The sequence below is a fragment of the Leptosomus discolor genome, chromosome 1 (genome assembly GCF_034619465.1).
Source record: "Leptosomus discolor isolate bLepDis1 chromosome 1, bLepDis1.hap2, whole genome shotgun sequence".
In the NCBI taxonomy this organism is placed as follows: domain Eukaryota; kingdom Metazoa; phylum Chordata; class Aves; order Leptosomiformes; family Leptosomidae; genus Leptosomus; species Leptosomus discolor.
The window spans coordinates 126,141,617-126,160,700 of NC_141391.1; the positions used below are offsets into that span (position 1 = coordinate 126,141,617).

The 19,084-nt window shown below is 38.6% G+C and overlaps 1 protein-coding gene across 1 annotated transcript in view; it reads right to left on the reverse strand.

Moving 5' to 3' along the window:
- The window catches only part of F5 (coagulation factor V), a 33,526-nt gene extending 23,428 nt beyond the window's left edge, over positions 1-10,098 (reverse strand). Inside the window, exons 1-7 of the mRNA XM_009957583.2 lie at positions 9,938-10,098; positions 6,831-6,922; positions 5,361-5,483; positions 3,930-4,142; positions 2,118-2,261; positions 952-1,173; positions 47-212 (exon numbers count right to left, since the gene is read on the reverse strand). Coding sequence (XP_009955885.2) covers positions 47-212; positions 952-1,173; positions 2,118-2,261; positions 3,930-4,142; positions 5,361-5,483; positions 6,831-6,922; positions 9,938-10,098 — 1,121 coding nt within the window. The remainder of the gene's footprint in view (positions 1-46; positions 213-951; positions 1,174-2,117; positions 2,262-3,929; positions 4,143-5,360; positions 5,484-6,830; positions 6,923-9,937) is intronic.
- Between the last annotated feature and the right edge of the window lie 8,986 nt (positions 10,099-19,084).

Consider the following 19,084-nt stretch of genomic DNA (forward strand, 5'->3'; position numbering starts at 1 on the left):
ATTTCAAGTTAACATTCCATATTACGCTGACAAAGTATTACCTTACCTATCAAGGCTGTCTGGAATAGTTGGGGCATAATCCCAAGTAACTTCTTCTGCAGCAATGAAATATTCCCAGCTTTTGACCATAAGACGTTCTTTATAGGAGAGACGACTCTTCTTCACCTCTTTATCCCCACAGTCTCTTATTGTGAGGTAACCGTGCATTCCAGCTAATTGAGAAGAAAGAGTACCATAGTGATTTTCCATTTTATGAACCCTTACCACTTCAACAGCATTTCTCATCTCTTTAGCTAAGGCTGCCAGCAAGCTTATGTTCATCTGATTGCCATCTTTTCAGGCTTGAAAAGGCTGCATCCATGTAGATTATATACAGGCTGGGACCCTTTCAAGGAGCCCATACTAATCAAATGGAATACAGAAGCTCTCTCAACTAGCCCTCTTTGAAAATACCAGCTGAACAGATAGAAAGCTATTTTTTCCAAAACATGTCTTCTAGCTCTTGTAAGAGAGACATTTCTCTCATTCTTTAAAACAGAATTCTGATCACTGCTGAGAGAGAGATACACAATTTCAAATGACAAACAGCAAATACTTTCATCAGATTGAGTGATCCTTAGCTGAAAGTGCTCAGTTTCTCAGGAAACATGCAGTTCCTTACTCATTTTATAACAGTCCTTATCTGAACAGCTCAGAGAGACTTAGATGTTGGAGTACTCATTCACTGTTGCACTGTGATCTGACACAGCAGTAAACCTGCAGGTAAGAATGCCTTTTAGTTCATCGCGCAATTCTCATCCCAACAGAATGCCCTGTTCTCCAGTGGTTTCTCAGTGAAACAACAACCCTCTGAAACACAGCAACTGTACCACTGCAAAACAGTAGAAGCCATTTGGGATAAAGAAGAGAAGGACAACTCTACAGTTGCCTAATACATAGATGTTTCCTTGCCTTGCAGGTGCTTTTGGACAAGAGAAGATATCAGCCACCTTCCTTCCTCAGTCACTGTCATGTTTACTGTGGTTGATGCTCCTCCCACTAGGTTTACAGTAGAAACTCGGCGATGTGTCTGCTCCATGGACTGGCCGTTGATATGAATGGAGAAAATTTCTGGCTTGGAACTCATTCCTATCAAATGCCAGCTAATGTTGTCATATGCACAAGCCTCTAAATCTGAAAGAGAAATTAGAGTGGGGTTCAGAATACAAGCAAATTATGCAAGTTCCCTATGCACACTAGGTCTGAAGTTGAGTCTTCGCTCAAAACATTAAAAAAAAAAATCTCAGACTCCTGTGATCAGTGTTTGCAACAAGAGGAAGTTCCAGAAGCTTGTAAATGGAACAGATACCAAAACTGTGTATGTCAGTGGAAGACAGGGGTTTAAATCTCAAAACACAAGCGACAATCTGACTTACAGTGAGCTGAGGAAGCAGGAAGAAAACCAGTAGCTTCTTTTGGAAAGCTGATCTGTCCTTGTTTGGAAAAAGAGATGAGAGCAAAAACAAGAGAAAGAGAGCAAAGATCCAAGAGAAAGAATGAAGTTGTATCTAGTGACAGTAACTACCCTATGCAATATTTGTTTAAAAAATTCACATGTAGGACAGTCTTTTGTATTTACCCAACGGACTGGACAGAGATATGAAAGTAGTTCCTTAGGAGAGCCAGGGGCAAACATTAGCAACAGATGAGCCCCATTACCACATTCCTAATCTTCCCATTTAATTGTCTAATTTAATAGTAAATGACTTTCCAATTCCAGGAAGTACTTCATCTAGCACGTTCTATATGCTGTAAAATCAGCAGTTCACTTAACCACATCACTTTCTCCCATCAGCTGCGTAAAAAAATGAGGTATTGCTTTTTTTTTTTTTTAAAGTTAATAAGCCTGTTCTTCAAACAGAACTCTTCTTAGAAGTAATTTTGTTGTTCTTATCAGCAGTACAGCATGACTTCCTTACAGCAGCATAGTTTCTCTTCTAGAATTTAGATGCTCACAGACATGTCCTAAAAAAGGCTGCATCCTATTCCTCCACTTAGGAACGTATAAAAAAAGCAAACAAAGGTAATATTCAATCTTCATCAACGTTAATTTCATTTTGCATAAGCGTGAACAGTACCTGGTAACGTTCCATCAGCATAGCCATTAATTGTGTACTTGAGTGATGCTGTTCTTTGCCAACTCTTGTTTTCATCAAACACGCCAAACATCAGTACATACTCCTTGTCGAAAAGTTTCTGTGACCCATCCTCATTTAGGCTTCCTATGAAGAAGAAAAAACAGGTCTTAATTTGAAACAAAAGTAAAGCAGTTTTCACATCAATGTAGTGGCATTAATGTGTATTTAATGAGCTTGCTTCACCAGTTAGCATGTTCCGGCTAAGCCTGACCATAATAAGACCTTAAGAATTCTCATAAAGTGATTTTATTTCTGAAAGTACTTTTGGGTTGGATAACCATGAAATCAAAAGTCTGTAATATTCCAGAGGAATATAAACAACATGCAGTGAATTGGCTCAGACAATTCTGGCAATGCATTGTAGATATTGCCTTAATGAATGGAAGCACCAAACGGTCTTCTGTTCACAGATGCTGGCCTCTCTTTTGAGACAGTGAGGCAAGCAGAAGAACGATGGCAGTCACCTGCAGTGTGAACGCTGCCTTTTCAAGCTCTATATTGAGGTCATCGGGTCCTTTAAAAAGTATAAACCTAACCACTCAGCAAACAACCTTTACATACAAAAGACTTTGACAAATACTGATGAATTAGAATGGTTATAAGAAACCATCTAGAAAGAAGGTAATTCCAAAGAATTTGTCCAGATTAACTCCACCAGTATGCCATAAAATGCACACATACGTGCACACACAAGCACAGAGAAAGAAAACACAAGAAAATTAGGAAAGTAGCAAGTCCTAGATAATACTAAAAGCACTAATTCTCAAAAAACTTCCAGAGGAACATAAGTAATAATACTAATGCCAATCCTTTGAGGTGACATGAGTACGTGTGTTCCGCAACTAAATGGGTATCTATCAGTGAAAAGAGCGCCCTTGCACAACCCACACTGAACTAGTTTTATGTTTACTTTCAGGAAAGATTCAAGGTGCAAGTTCATGCAGTCTGAAGTCTATACAAAATATTTGACTCAAAGTGCAGGGAAAGAGGATCACGTTAAACTCACAGAGCTTTCACTAAAAGGAGGATATTTAACTTGGAAAAAATTAGGATTTAAAGAAGAGCAAGTAATTTAAGCAGCTTATAGAGTGCTAAACTTCCCTCAAGGCAGTGGTATGTACCTAGCAGTTATTTACAAGTCCTACAAGACACGAGGTTGTATCAGTGGAGATGGAACTCACTGACTTAAACTGCTAAAATCTCAAGTCCCTGTTCACACGCAAATCAATTTTTGAAGACTTATAATTTGTTCAAATTGGGCTATACTTTCAAATGATTAGCAAAAGACACACTGCTCTGCAGTTTCAAACCCATGTTACAGAAGGTAGAGAGTGCTACAGCCTCTTGATCAGACAGCCTTTAAAAGGCATTAGTAAAACAACTATTTCCTGCTTTATTCTCTGGAATGTCTGAACGATTTTGAATGAAACACTAAAAAAATACTTATTCTAAGACAGGAAATTTGAGGTCATATATTTAGCAGTTAAGCTACTGAGAATGCAACCAGTACAGGCAGTGTATCTATTAATAGCGTGCTCTGTCCATCCTGTAGTTATATGATGGATCTGCACAAAAGCTGGCATTTAAAAAACTTTAACATCTAAAAGAAAGATGTTGAAAATTATTTACTTTACACTACATGTAAAGATGTGAAAAGGGGAATAATGTATCTTCTCTCATTATCATACAACCTTAACTTTATTGAGAAAATAAACTGTATTACCTTATGGTAGCCTTAAAGCATTTCATTACCTTTCTTACAGATAAGCAGTGCTCCAATCAGACCAGAGTTAAAATCCATTGCCATGTTCTCGTGAGAATAATACGCATAAGTAAGACAAGGAAGGTCAGCTTCTCTTGGACCAACATCTTCTGTTATATCATACACGTATGTGTAGACCTGGCCCGGAAGTACAGCATCATCTCGTTTTTCTGCAGATGATGTTCTGTCATCATACAGGGAGCCTGCCAAGAAATGAGTCAGTGGTGCAGCATGAAGACGAAGAGCAATTAAATCATCTGGAATATCCTCCTGCAATCAGTTCCAAAAGCTTGGTTTGCTTCTTCAGTTTGAAAGAGAACTCAAGATTCCACTCACATTGTGGACAGTACCATAGGGGAGAATCACTATTCTACCATCATGTTTCTTACAGATTGAAGAGTTCCTAGAACTGTCATCACTGCTGAAAGGTGGGGCTCTTCATCAGGCTGACTAGGGTTAGGATAGCATGAAGCTTCAGCTTCTGCTTACTGACACTCTGTGGAAGAATACTGCCTACTTTGTCAACTTTCTAACAGTCTCTCATAAAGCCAATGCACAGGCTAGTACTGCCTTGCTGCCTTAGCCTTTTGTGCACTGCATACCCAGATGGCAATAACAGCTCATCTCTATGCCTACCATATCCAACAAGTTTGCAGTATGACAAAAGCGAGCCAGAGAATCAAAATCCTAGGTGCAAAAGGTGCATTAATAAGATAGTCAAACTGCCTATCGCTTCCAATAACGTGTTCTGTTCAACTCCATGAGGTGGGGTTCCAAAATTCTCTTTGTACCGACACAACAAACAAAGCCTTGAACAAATTTGTAAACTGCAGGTCAGAGCTCTGCCTCAGCACCCGGGCAATCAAACTCACTCTGTGCTAGTGCAGACATTTAACTGTCAATTTGGTCACAGTTTATGATCTCTTTTTGCTAGTCTGATGAGGGTTCCAGGAAAAAAACACTACAGAGCTGAGCATGAAAAGCTGAGTGTCAGAACATGATCGGCTCTGTCAGCTGCCTTTACCAACAATGCATTGCTGTACACTACTGCAAGGAATTTAGAAAAGTTTTTTTAAGTCCTGTATTTAAGAGTTTACATGTCCTGAAATAGCATATTTTGCGATTACATGGGGGTTGGACCAGATGACCTCCGGAGGTGCCTTCTGACTACAACCACTCTGTGATTCTGTGAAACAGTATTAGCACACAGGCAACTGGTAAGGAGACTGTGCATGTCAGATGACACTCATATTCCTAGCATTACACTGATGCACAAGAAAGGAGCTAACAATGGGCATAAAGTTTTAATCCAGGATCAACAGATATTTGTGTTACACACATCCTTAAACATTGGTCTGGATACCTCTCCATACTTCATACACGTAAATGAATGAAACACAAGAGCTTTTATATATGTTTACCTTCTGCATTTTTGTTGTAAACTATGCCTTGGGGATGAATACTGACTGGCTTGTCAGCCATATTCTTAAGGTGAACTACTAAAGTATCTCCCACTTCAGCACGCAGAGTTGGTCCCAGAAGTCCTGTAGTTATTCAAGACAAAGAGAGAGGAAAATGTGAGCAAAACAGTGTGTTTTGCAAAATGAAGGGTTCTCTCCCCCCATTAGGGAATGCAAGCTCTCAAAGTACAAGTTGCAAAATTAATACAGGCACAGAGTGGAATACTACTGCAATGAAGATTTACAAAAGGCATGTGGCGATTTAAAACCTGCATCTCATAGTTATGTTACAAGGTATATATTTGGCAACTAGCACTTAAACTTCACATGAAAATGGTAGATTCAGGAGAAAAAGTTATTTTCAGATACATAAAATTTATCAACAGGTTCATGTTGAGGTTCATTGGGAATTTCTAGGAATCCTTCACAAACAATTTAAACTGTTTTAGGAAGGCAGACATTTTATAGTTTAAGAGTTTAGAGAAAGGCATTCAAGCCCATTTCTTTGAATAGCACTCTCAATGTCAGAAGTCACAAAACAAAGAGATCTTTCAATCCCAAAACGTTATCTAAAGAAATACTCAGTTCCATGTCGCAATTTTCTTGAGGCATAGCCTTCAAAAGGTTTCAAGAGGGGTTTGTATCCCTACTCCCCATGTTGCAAAAATAAGCAATCGAAACCTGCTAAGACAACCTTTGGCTTGTTGGCCTCTTCCTTTGTAATCTATATTTATCTATCTACCTTTTCTCTGAAAAGAAAGAAGCAGTTTCAGAAAACACAGGGGAACTAACAAAACTAGAAGGAATCAGATCAGACACTAGACCTTTCAGAGCAACTTGTAACAATTTCTTACTACCAACCTCACACACACTTACTTTAAAATCTAAATCTGAACATCTAACATCATAAAGCGCAGACTACAGAAGTACAATATCTGCATAAGTATCAGAACACAAGTATCACACCTATGTATGGCATAAGTATGAGAACTTGTCTCCACCCATTTAAAGTGTCTTCAAGCAGTAACAGATGCAGAGGCAAGGGGACATCTTTCACACCCAATCTCATAGTTTTTGTTTTCCTTTCCACTGATCTATCAGAAATATATTTAGCCTCAGGCCTTAAGCTCCTTCCATGTGATTTTATAGTGTCACCACTGTGACTGTGCCATACAAGTCTAAATGTGTATGGGAAGTCTCATCAGATGCTGAAAACAAAGGGAATAACTTTGTACTGTGCAATGAATTTGCAGATAGCACTGAGCCCCAGCCTCTGAAAATCCAACCTATGGCTTTCGAAAGCCTAGGGCACTGTAGAGACCTCACCACCTGTGCAAAACAATGGACACCAAAAACCAAGCTGCTTAGCTTGTTACTGTCTTTATAACAAGCAACAAACAAAAGTACTCAGAACATTTCCTGCCTGTTTACCTGCAAATACGTTTGCTGGCTTTTCTTTTTTAAAATCCACTTCATATTCTCTGTAAGAAATTTTCTTAAACACAGGATCTGTATGTTCCAATCTGAAACCAAAAGAGTTACAAAAAATTAAAAGGACCAAGATTCCCAGACACACCATTGCTTTTTAACTGGTATCTCAGAAAATGAATCCTGGAACTACATTTAATCATTTTTTCAGATTTTGCTGAAGCCAAGGCACACAATCCAACTCTTTGTCGTGCCTTCCCCTATCCCTCTTACTCTACTGAACCTATGATGTTCCTGAGCTAGACCGTTTCATATTAGACACTGAATTGCAGTACCTAGCACAGTTTACCCCTGATTTCTACAGGCCCTTCTGATTCTGTGATGAAGATGTCTTTGTTTTGTCCATTTAAGATACTGAGGAAGATGTCTTGATCATGCTTAACCTAGAAAGCATCCATCTAAACAGTGAAAGAAACCTGAATTTCTCTTTACTCAGTCCAATGCTTGAACTTTAAGACTCACCACAATGATTCTAGAACAGCATTAACAGCAAGCTCCTGTAGCAGCAATGCCCTTGCAAGCAAGCACAAAACTGTTGCCTAACAACTACGATCTCTCAGCAAGCCAGAAAATTGCTTTCTGAGAAACAGTGCAAGTGCCCTTAGTCTTGTTACATAAATAAATCAGTCAGTCAGTAGACCACACAATGTTTTCTTAAAAGACAGGCAAAGCAGAGGGAAACCAGCACATAATGGAATGAACGTAGCAATGAGAAGAGGGCTGGAGGGATAATAGCCTGTATTTAGTTTCACGTTTATGCACTGGTTTCTTATAGTATGCATGATGACTGGATCCAACAGTAATTCTGCTTGCTTCTTTAATGCCCTTTCAGGCACATTTGATAGTGGGGAGCTGATGGGCTGCTGCTCAGGAATAGAGAGGCTGGGCAGAGATAACACAGTGAGCTCACTTCAGTGACATCCAGGGTCCATAAGGGGGAGATCTCTTTCTGTAGAGATCCGTAAATCCCTCTGTGACACTCTCTCACAACAGAAGAGCCAGGCAGAAGCAGTTCACGTTTCAATTAATTGCTCTCTTAAGTCACTGATAAAATTTTGTTTTACTCTTTCAGGAGACGGAACAAATCCATAACCTTCCTTGACAAGCGCTGCCCTAATGTGTCACATGTTCAATAGAACATGCTCAAAACTATGGGGTGGAAGAGGAAATTTGTCAACGCCAATCACATAGCTAGAAGGAACAAAATACATAGCTTACTAACACTTCAGAAATCTCAGATTATGCAAGAAGGTCTAGTTATATAACTTTTGGGAATGGCAGCAGCAATGCTGCCTGCACAGACAATAGATTTTCACTTTGCTCTGAAGTATCAGTATCACTTGTACACGGTAACAAATCTCTACGAAGACATTAAGTGTCCTTTTCTAGCCTGTATGACAGTAAAATTAAGGAAATAGTTCAGGAAGAACCTATTTTCTTTGCAGCCTCTCTTCTATTATTTAGAACCAAAAGCAGCAAAGTATCAAATTCTTACACTGTATTTAGACATTCAGCTTCTACTGAAATCAGAGCAAGTTACATACTCAAATGCCTTTGGGATCCAAGCCATTAGCTCTTCCTTACTATCTTTGTGGTGTCTTTTTTTTTTTTTTGAGTTAAATTTCTATAAACTCTACAAAGTTCATTAGACCCATTTGGGATGTGACTTGCTTTAAATACTTATGTGAGATATCTCAATAGGCATTGCGTATGAAAAACTCCTAGCTAATCCCAGAATATTTCAGATGAGGTTTGAGGCAGTCTTGTGGGTCTCTACTGCATGAAAACAGTCTATCCACAACATTACATTTAATGAAACAGCAATTGATGTTTATATTGATGCATCCAGGGCAAATGAGAATGAAGTTCTAACTATTAAATTCACATGCCTGGGTCAGTACTTAAATGGCATTTGGTTTCATATACCTACATTTAAATCCTGTTTTCTTCTGTCTTGCCAGTTTAACATTATGCTTATACCAGCTGTATTAAACTTCCAAGGGGAGTTTTAGAAATCACAGAAACTTTGTTTTAAGTAAGGAAAAAACATTAGTTAGAAAACTAAATCTGAACTGGAAATGTCCTTTCCATAACATTCAGAAATGCAATACATATTTTAAAATATACCACAGACTAAACAAAAATAAAGAAAACAAGCCATCTACTAATATTAAAAAAACGCAGTAGTATCCAAATACCATTCAATGTAGGAGAACAAGTAATTTGTACCATTTCCTGCCACTTCATGAACAAATAAAACTGTGTTTAGTGACTATACTGAACACAGCGTAAGAATGAAGCCTAATTTAAACAGAATTCTAAATTACATCCAAGTTTTTAATCTGTAGCATTGTACTTGAAGTGTTTATAATCCTAAGGATAATAGTGGTAATACAAATAAGGTATTTTTTATGCTTGATTGGCATATGCATGTAGGCTGGCCATTCTGCAATACTATCTGATAAAAAATTAAATCAGTATTTTTGCTTAATGAATTATAGCAATGCTTGATCCTACAACCTTTACTCGGCAGAACTCACAATGGAAGTTTTGCAAAAACTACTGAACAACTCAGAAACAACATAGCTAGTTCCAAAGTTCATCAGGCTCCGATTCAAGTGAAAGTGATAGTATCCAAATTGGAACATATTTATTCCTTCACCTAATTCTTAAGTTCTGAAATCTTATCAAACCATGGCTCAACTTAACACTGCTCAAAACCCATATACCTAAAACGATTACATTAAAAAAACCCCAAACAACAAACATCAATCCATACAGATGACAAAAGCAAGCCCTGAAACATATTTACAAAAGTGCTCTGAAAACATAAAAATAATTCTATCCACTAATGAAGTAAATAAGAAGGAGCTTCGAATACTTCACTGGCTCCAGTTCAGGTCATGCTGTTTGAAGTCACACATACTGCTCTGAAGCCAACAGATCAGGCTCTAAAGTCCTCCTGGGCTCTAAAATTCCACAGGAGATGGGAGATGTAAAACCTCACAAGAGAGGACTAGTTTCATCCTTCTTATCCTGTACTTTGTTACCTGGACTTCTCCTCAGATGCCGGTTTGTAGGTCCAGCTAGTGATCTGAGCAGCTATATAGTGCTCCCTGACCTTCACAGCTCCCACCACATGCTTCTCTGAGTCTGGCCACCAGGAACCAAGCAAAAGCAAGAGAAAAAGCCGCATACAGTGGAGCGTCATGGTACAGATGCCTGTTGATGCTGCTCTGGAAGACAAGGCAGAAATCGCTGCTTTTATTGCTGTTGCCACTTCTAACTTCCTCTCAGAAATGAAATAATTGTGATGCAAGAGGGTAACAGCATTTGCTATGCTCGGGTCATTGCTCTTTACCTCCTCCTCCCCTTGCTGACAGGGATCCAATAGAGATAAAAAAAACCCCTGTTTAAACTACCTTTCCCTCCCCTCCTCCACACCACCTTCAGTGAGAGAAAAGCACCAAGAAGCAGCAGATTCAGTGCTACTGCAGACTGTGGTTGTGTCATTGTCTACTGAAGCAGCAGGATATCAAAGGCAGAAAACAATTACTTAGATTACTTACAATTACAGGATATTTGATTTGCATAGTTCGGAAGAAAGGGGGGGCATATTTTCTACCTTCCCAGAAAACAGAAGCCCAGCACACAGCTGGCACTGATAGAAATTTCCCACTGAGAAGCAACAACTCTTAAGAAATCATTTGCAGTTAGAAAGCAAAATCCTGAGGGATTAGGTGTGGGGACTAGAAGAGCTAAATTTGGTTCATATCTATTACATACACTGCACACTCATAATGGTAAGTCAGCAACCTTTCCAAACATGTTGTCAGCTTCAGATGGCTCCTACTACACTCTCAAGTATCTCAGGTAATGGATAATGAACTGTCTTCTTAGTGGCATCTAATAGGTTAGCCTGAAGACTTGCCTGTAGTCAGAATCCTACTACACTAGTCTTGATTAGGATCTGTTGACATTTATCTAAATAGGAAACAGGAAAATACCTTTTGTTAAGCTAATTACCAATATCAATTATATCACCGAAAGTGTTTCCCTGCTTTTGACAGTGCTGAGAGGTTTGTCAAAACAACAAGAAAATTTTTGAGTGTATTTCCCATACACTGGGATCACTGGAAAAAAAAAAATCCCTACCTATTTTTTTCATGGATAGAAGATCACAACAACTTTTTCAATAATGTTTTGTTCACGTTTTAATGAAAAAAAAAAAAACAACGTAAAACCACAAATCAAAATAATTCCACTCCAGATCTGGATAAAAATAAGGACAACATTTCCTCAAAAAGACTTCAAAAGAAAACCTGATCAATTCTAGGTTAGATATATTGTTCAACAGCAGAATGGTCTAACTGGCAGCTTGGTTAACTCTATCCAAACTATATAGTACCACATGACCCTAGAAGAGATAGGGAAGATGGTTGGAAAAAAATTTAAGACCACCAATAGCTGAATGCTCCCTACCAAACTCCAGAATAGCTTGGTGCCTAAACCTGAAAACAATAGCGATCACTTGGACAGCAAAGGACTATAGACATCATGGGACAGTTTCAAGGCAGCAAATTGAACTTAAATCAACTCCATGCAGATGCAGTCAGAGGTAATCACTTGTTCCCATGAGCCGCTTTAAAATAGGTATGAAAAGGACGCAAAATCCAGAATCCAGCAACAATTAAGTTTGATCACAATGTGTGCATTGATTTTGAAGAGAAAAATCTTAGATAACATGGTCAAATAGTATTTCATTACTAATTAATTGTTTTAAAGAACTCAGAATAATCCTTGGTAAACTACTTCAATAATTTTTAATTAAAAAGTTATAATATTTGTCTCATTTCTTCTCTGGTCCCAGTTTCATCTCTGGCTCAGGATCTATTCCATTGCTGGTGCTTAAGACTTTGATAGTTGATGTCAAAATGCCTATAATTTAGATTTAATGAAAGAAATCTCTGGGCAGGTGGACAATTCCTTCCTTCAATCCAGAACTGATGGGAAGCAACCGGTGCTGAAGTACCTGGCACATTCTGTTAAACCTAAACCATCTTCACTTTCAAGTTAGCTTGTCTCATCTCTAGGTCTTCAACGTTCATACAGAATCACACAGAAAATATCATGCATCTTTACCAGAACAGAAACTGATTCAGGTTTGAGTTCAGTCTCCACCCACTGGGCTTTACAACTCCATTCCTAAAGCTCCTTCCCATGCAGCGATGTGAAGACCCTCTTGTATTCTTATGTGACTGGCTGAGGAGATGAAACAAAAATACACTTTAAACAAGTCTTTCTGTAACTCTGTTTAACGAATTAAGTGTTTGAATTTGAATTTTCCTTTATAGGTTTCTAATACTTAATTCTTTCCTGTAATAAAAGCTAAAAAATTGCACACGAAAAATTAATACCCCAAATACCTGCTTAAAATCCCTTGCCTTGTGACTGAGCTGGGAATCATCAAAGCTGACATCAATTAGTTAGTTCTCTTTTATCCATTATGATGAATTTGGGGGTTGTATTTTTCGAAGGTGTAAGGCAATGAATTGTGCAGTGACAATCAAATGGTAAAAGGAATTAAAAATGCATTGTATCAGTGAAATTACTTTTACAAGGGTGGCTGATAATACTGATAGTTTTAAACAAGAGTATCAAATTAGACCAGACATAGTTTCCATTAAGCTACACTGATTAGCATGTATTATCCTCCTTTAATCCTTTAAGAAGAAAAAGGCCAATACTGGCTACTCCCTTATTTTCTCCTCTTCCCACACCTCTTGAGCCAGCTCAAATTGTGGGTCAGCCTGTTTGTCTTTCTTATTTTCTTTAAGCTATTACATCATATTGCCTCCCCTAGGCTTTGGGAAGTTTCAGTGTTCTGAAAATCATTACTATTAATCCAAAGATGTTGTTTCCTTTCACCTGACCATTAATTTCTAATATCTGCAACTGTATCCTGTCTGACATGGTAAAAGTCTAATACACACACATAATTTTTTTAGTTGGCATTGGTTCCTGCAATCTATTACTATTAGTCACATGACAAGTGACTACAGAATATGTTCTTCAGGCTGAAATCTTCCAAGACAACGCAACTTTATTGTCTATTCATATATATATATATAGCCATGATCTTAGCTGCTTCTACTTCACAACACTGCGTATGCAGTAAATGTCACATTTTACCCTCATTGCTTATCCACACGTTCAAATGTAATTTACATTTGGTCACCAGCAACATCAAAAGACCTTACGGGCAAAAGCACGCATAGAGCAGCACTAGTCTAGTCCACACTCGCAAAACAGTCTCTGCAGCACAACGAACAACATTATTCCCAAAACTAAGCAGCACCTTTGGGATGTACTGATAGTGAAATGTCAAATGAAAAGAAAGCATGGAAAGAGAAGCATAAGCGATACTTTTTAACACTAAAAGCAGGTCTGCGTCTTCTAACTGGGGAAGTTTACTGTCTGTTCTGACATTCAGTAATTACGGTCCCAATTCTTGTTACGCTACACATGAAAACTTACTAAAAGAGTATGCTCCCAGTACTGCTCTAAGGCTAACCTTTAAAACTAACTGGGATTGCCAGTTTTTTCCACCCAGAATAGCCTAGGCTGAGTCTGAGCAATCACGAACAGGCAACTCTTTAAAAGAGCACTGACATGGTGATTTGCCACTTTCTGCAAATTATAGATTAGGACCCACCATAAACTTGGTTCTACTTCATCACAAATGCTATCCTACGTGCTAGCAGGCAGCCCTATCCTGATGGCTGCCATCAGTTTTAACAATCGTATTATAGGGACTGAGGGGGACTTAGTATAGAGAAGAAAAAGTTGTACAACAGTTATTGAATTGGTTGCTAATAATGCCCCAACATAGATCTCTCTCCCCCATTCAAACACATAAATCGATGCAAAATAGTCCAGCAAGCATACTTTGTTTAGTGCAGGGTGAAAGGACTTTCATGGGCAAACAAGGAGTTAATTATTGATCAGCAGTGAACACTCGGTTCTGAAGTAGGTAAAAGACAGAAGGGGCACTTACCAAATCTGCCAGGCACAACTCACACACAGAAGCCATCAGATAAATATCTTCACTTCTGCAAGAAGGCACTGAAGCCAAAAAAGGTTAATCTGTGAAACAGCTCATTTCAGAAGTTTAAAGTAGATGCACTATGTCAAAAACCACACGAGCAGGCAAAAATAAGAGATGACAGAGAAACTTGGGCTTTCTTTCAGACAACTTACGCAAAAGGAATACGTATATGTGTTTTGTATTTGATGGCAGCTCAGGTAAGAACACATTCTGCCTGTTAAAGGAAGGCAGGCCCTGTAACTTGCGTGGTCAGACATACTACAAGGCAGTAAGAATGTCGAACAGCATTTCAGACTGCTCTGGTGTTAAAGGCTTCAAAAGGTACATGATCATGCTGATTTAAACCTAAATACGTTCATGTGTTTTAAACTTGTATTTTTCCTTAGGAGAAGAGCAAGAGTTCTTGATTAGAGTTGGGCATTTCTCCAGTCAATGCTTGTCAAAACCAATTATTTAGCAGGACCCAAAACTATTTGTACAGAAATACTGAATTCAACAAACAGTTTCAGAGAAAAAGAAATCTGTGAATTTTCTGAACATTGTAAAATCTAATTTCAGTGCTTCAACAAATTTCTCTAAGACCACTGGCTTTTGGTCTGAAAAAAATTCATTTTAAGGAACAAAAAGAGGAGGATGCACTAGCTTCCTCTCTTCAAAAACTACATTAGCAATGTCTGACTCAAAATTTTGGACTGACCCAAAATAAGCCTTTAAAAAAAAAAAAAACAAACCAAACCAAACAAAAAAAAAACCAAAACAAAACAAAACAACTGTGTGCTTAATTTTTGCTAGGAAATTTTCAGTTTGGCTCCACAAAGAATTTTGCTGCTACTCTAAACCATGTTTGTGTTCTCTGTGTTTCAGTTCATCGCCTTTTCTAAGAGATTTCCTTATTTGCCCAGGCTTACAACTGATACGCTAAATCAGACCAGCTGCCCTCATGCTCAGTCAGCCTTGCAGCATATTCAACTTTGTTTTCTTTCTGTAGAGAATAAAAGCAGTAAGAATATCAGTGCCTACAACACCATGTTAAGCAGGTGGTACAGGATTGTAAGAGTTTGCAACTAGGAAGACTTGCATCTTTTTATCATAAAGACTTGTTGGAACTGAAAGTGGGTTATCAAAAAGAGAGCCTTTTACCAAGTTGTATACATACCTACTACTTTAGATGAATCAACTTTCTCTTCTTTCATACGGTTGCATTTTCTGCATCCAGATTTTGCTTGCTTGTTTGTTTTTTAAAAAGAAAAACTAAATCAACTTTTACAAGTTACTAACAGGAAGGTTATTTTCCAATAGGAAAGCAGATAGGTATGTTTCAGGAAGAAACACGAAATCAGTAAGCTTTCAGCGTAAGACAACACTAAATTACACCTGTCCATACAGACTTTACAACACCCGAATTCAAGGCATTCCTGTTCCCTAGCAACGGATCAGACTGTTTGTTAGCAAGCTGGTTAAACAAGCTCCACTTTCCCACACATAAAAATGCAGCCTCAGAGTTGAAACTGTCCTCAGTCTTTAACACTATTTCCACCCTTCATTATTTATAGTTTAGACTTTGATTCGACTTTTAGAATAATAGATACAGAGTGCACTTCCCATGTATTGCTTGGAAGTTACTGCTTTGATTTTTTTCTTCTATGTTTTTTATTGGAAGCAAGTCTTTTCTTTGTATTTTAAAAGTACTCCATGCAAATTGAGGATTAGGTATCTTAAGTTTGACAGTCGAGCTTGTGATGGTCATTACTTTAAATCTCTCTAAGGTTATTCCCTTTGCATCATAATCCATTCCCTATGGTAAAATCGTAACTTTGGTTCAGATTCAGTGGAATCAAAATTTCACCCACATCTTCACAGCATGCAGCACCTGTAAACTAGAATTACTCAAAGTCCACAGTCAAGAGATAGAAATCTAGAAGGCAAGTAAAGAGCCACACGAACCATAAAATGTGCAGTAGGAAAGGGACTCCAGCAGAGCAGAACTTCTCAAGAGCTATTTTGATGTAGGGGCAAAATTCAGACAATGAGTGACCACGTAGGATTTGCCAGAAGCTGTAACTGATGTTACTGTGTTTGCACATGTTGATAACAGTTCCTACAGCGGCATCCTTCACTTCTAACAGGAATTTTAAATATTAGTCCCAAACAAAGAAAAGAATTAATGCACAGCACAACTGCTGTAAGTGTAGCCAGGTGTGGAATAATTACCAGAGGTGACTTGGAAATTACACTTGTATTAAAGACACAGCATTGTTCACACATTAAGGAAAGATACAGAGCAGAGTGCAGTGGGCACACAAGGAATCCATTCCACAGAAGTTCCCTAGGCAACCTTGGGTGTTGGCAACATCAGGGGAGATTGATGCGCTGTCTCCAAGAGCAAACAGCACGGAGGGTGGAGCAGAGTGAAATCGCCACAGCCAGGCTCTGTGATACCACTGCCAAGACGGGAACCTGATGGTACCATGGAACTGGTAAGCTGCATAGTTGCCACCCTGGGCCAATGGTCTGTCATTTTTTGACAAAATATCGTCCTTTGGGTGAACTTTGCTCATTATAATACCAAAACACACCTCCAACCCAAAAGCTACCCGACTTCAAGGTGCGACCACCCCTCACTGAGCTTGCACCCTGAATTTCTATAGTCTATACCTTTAAAAGCAAAGGGAGAGAATTTTACACCAATCATAATAAAGATATGTATGCCTTGAGTCACTGAAGCTCCACCTGAAAGGTAAAAATCAGTATTAAAAAATGGTCTGAGAGAAGGATGTTAGGGAAGACACCATGGATAAGTCACAGACCATCTTAGACTTCCAGGATCAGTCGACCAGCTAAGCCTCTCTTCCCCCCCATAGGGACACCTTTGGGTAAGAAGACTTGAACACTCAGTTACACCGAGTGCTCCCTGGGAAACTTAGAAATCTCTATAGTTGCTTTTACAACTTAGCGTGCTTTATAGCCAGGCTGTGTTATTTTATCTAAACTTGCATGTGCTCTACAGACAGTGAGTTTATCACCAGCAATCCAAAGAACTTGTGTATCTGTCACTGCTCCAATAAACTGCACTATCATTAATCCAGCCATGTGAGCTCTTTTGAATGTGACCACAATCCTACAAGTGGCCGTGCTAGTTCATCAAGCACCGCTAGACTGACGGTGCAGGAACTCCATAATCATGACAGTTCAATTATTTGTCTAGCTGCGTGAGCTATTAAGTGCCACTAGACTGACATTGGACATGACCAGACTCCTAGAGCCGAATTGGGCATCACTGAGAATCTAAGTCCAGCTACCCCCAGCTCCTCTGATATCTGAGGACAAGCTGGAAAGCAAGGGGGTTTATCTTCTGCCAAATTCCTTTGCCCTTTAACATAACACCAGGTCAAATTTGTTTGGGCAGGTACAGCCACTTTGATATCCAGCCAAGCAGAGCACCACGTATTAGTCACCAAGCACCAGGTTTTGCGACACTAGATATTTCTGTGCTACAAATACCATAAAACATTAAGTATCACGGTGCTGATGGAAGCCATTGGCAAGTTGTCTTCAGTTCTGTTGTCCCTCTTTTTTTCTGCTACGTTCAGAAAAAAAATGCCTTCATCAGTTTATACTTAAAAAAAAAATAAAAATCACACCACTTACTTCTGTCAACAGCCTGACAAAGAAGAACGTATTATTTGTTAACTCAACATACCGGAAACCAGTGTCAGACTAATTCACCTTCCTAAAGAACAGACACCTTCTAGGGAGAAGGATGTTTCAGAAGATTCTGACAGAGCAAAGAAAAAAAACTATACATCACTCGTGGTTATTTTAAGCCATACTCCCTCTTTGCTCCTCTCCAAAACCCCCTGTTTGTTGGGTGGAGGACAGCTACTTCCTTTGTTACCAAAAACCCCAAAACATCTTTGAAATTAGATGACGGGGGAAATCCTACAGCATGACTCAGTGGATGTGGTTAAGTTTTAACAGGTTTCAGTTAGCATTACTCTTCACTTATGCAGACATTGCTTAAGATACTGTCCAAGAAAGAGGAAGTGAAGATAGGTATCAAAAGAGGGAAGCTAATTTAAGCATAGTACACAGAACTCGATTACAGGCTGTCACATAACAACATGGCACAGAGGACAACCAAGACAGGGACCAGTTGTGCCAAAACAGAGACCAACCTTCCTACCCAACAGAAAATCCAGTCAGTTGCAGACACCCAAGTTCAGATTACCTTGCAGAATGCAAGTTAGATGTTCGGGAGACAAAGATGCTGTCTTGAAAGCTAAACAGAGTTTAAGTGAATCATATATATATATATATATACACATACACACACACACATATATATATATGAAATGGTCCTTTCCTCCTTTCCTCCCATGGTCATTAATGGAAAAACTTACATTTTACAGGGCAGAAAGTGGCTGCTAAAGACTGGATGCATCTGCAATATTTGAATTCATAAACAACCTCATGTATGTTTATCCCAAAAAGGAAACCATGTCCTTAGACTACCAGTTAGTGTAGTTGAGGCAGAGAAGTAATATTGAACCTTCCTCTATCATAGCAATCTTCTCTCTTTACACCCAAGCTGTAATTTTGTCAATAAGACTGTCCTTGCCTTCATCACAAGATGAACTGACTACATACTAATATTCCTCCTTTGCCTCCATCTCAAAACACTAGTCTAGCTCAAGTGTAAATCTAATCACCTTTCAAAGTCTGGTTAGTTACAGCTATTTCAGTTTAAGATGTAGTCAAACTTTCCTAACACGATGATCACTTATTTTCTTTCAGCTTTCAAAATCCTCCTTCAGCTAGAGGAAACATCACCATTCATAACTAGGAAAAACACACATAGCTTTCAAGTGAATTTAAATAGAAGGAAAAAAATGATAAAAATTTCACATTTTCAGGAATCAGCAATGAAGCCAAAAGCATTATGCTCCTAGCAGAAAAGTAGATTTTAGCTTCCAATATAGACAAAAACAATCTTCTGTTGTAAGAAAGCTGAAGGAATTACAGATAAAAAATCCCACCTCTTATTACAGTGTCTGTATAGAAATGAAAGTGATTTATTTATATTACACAC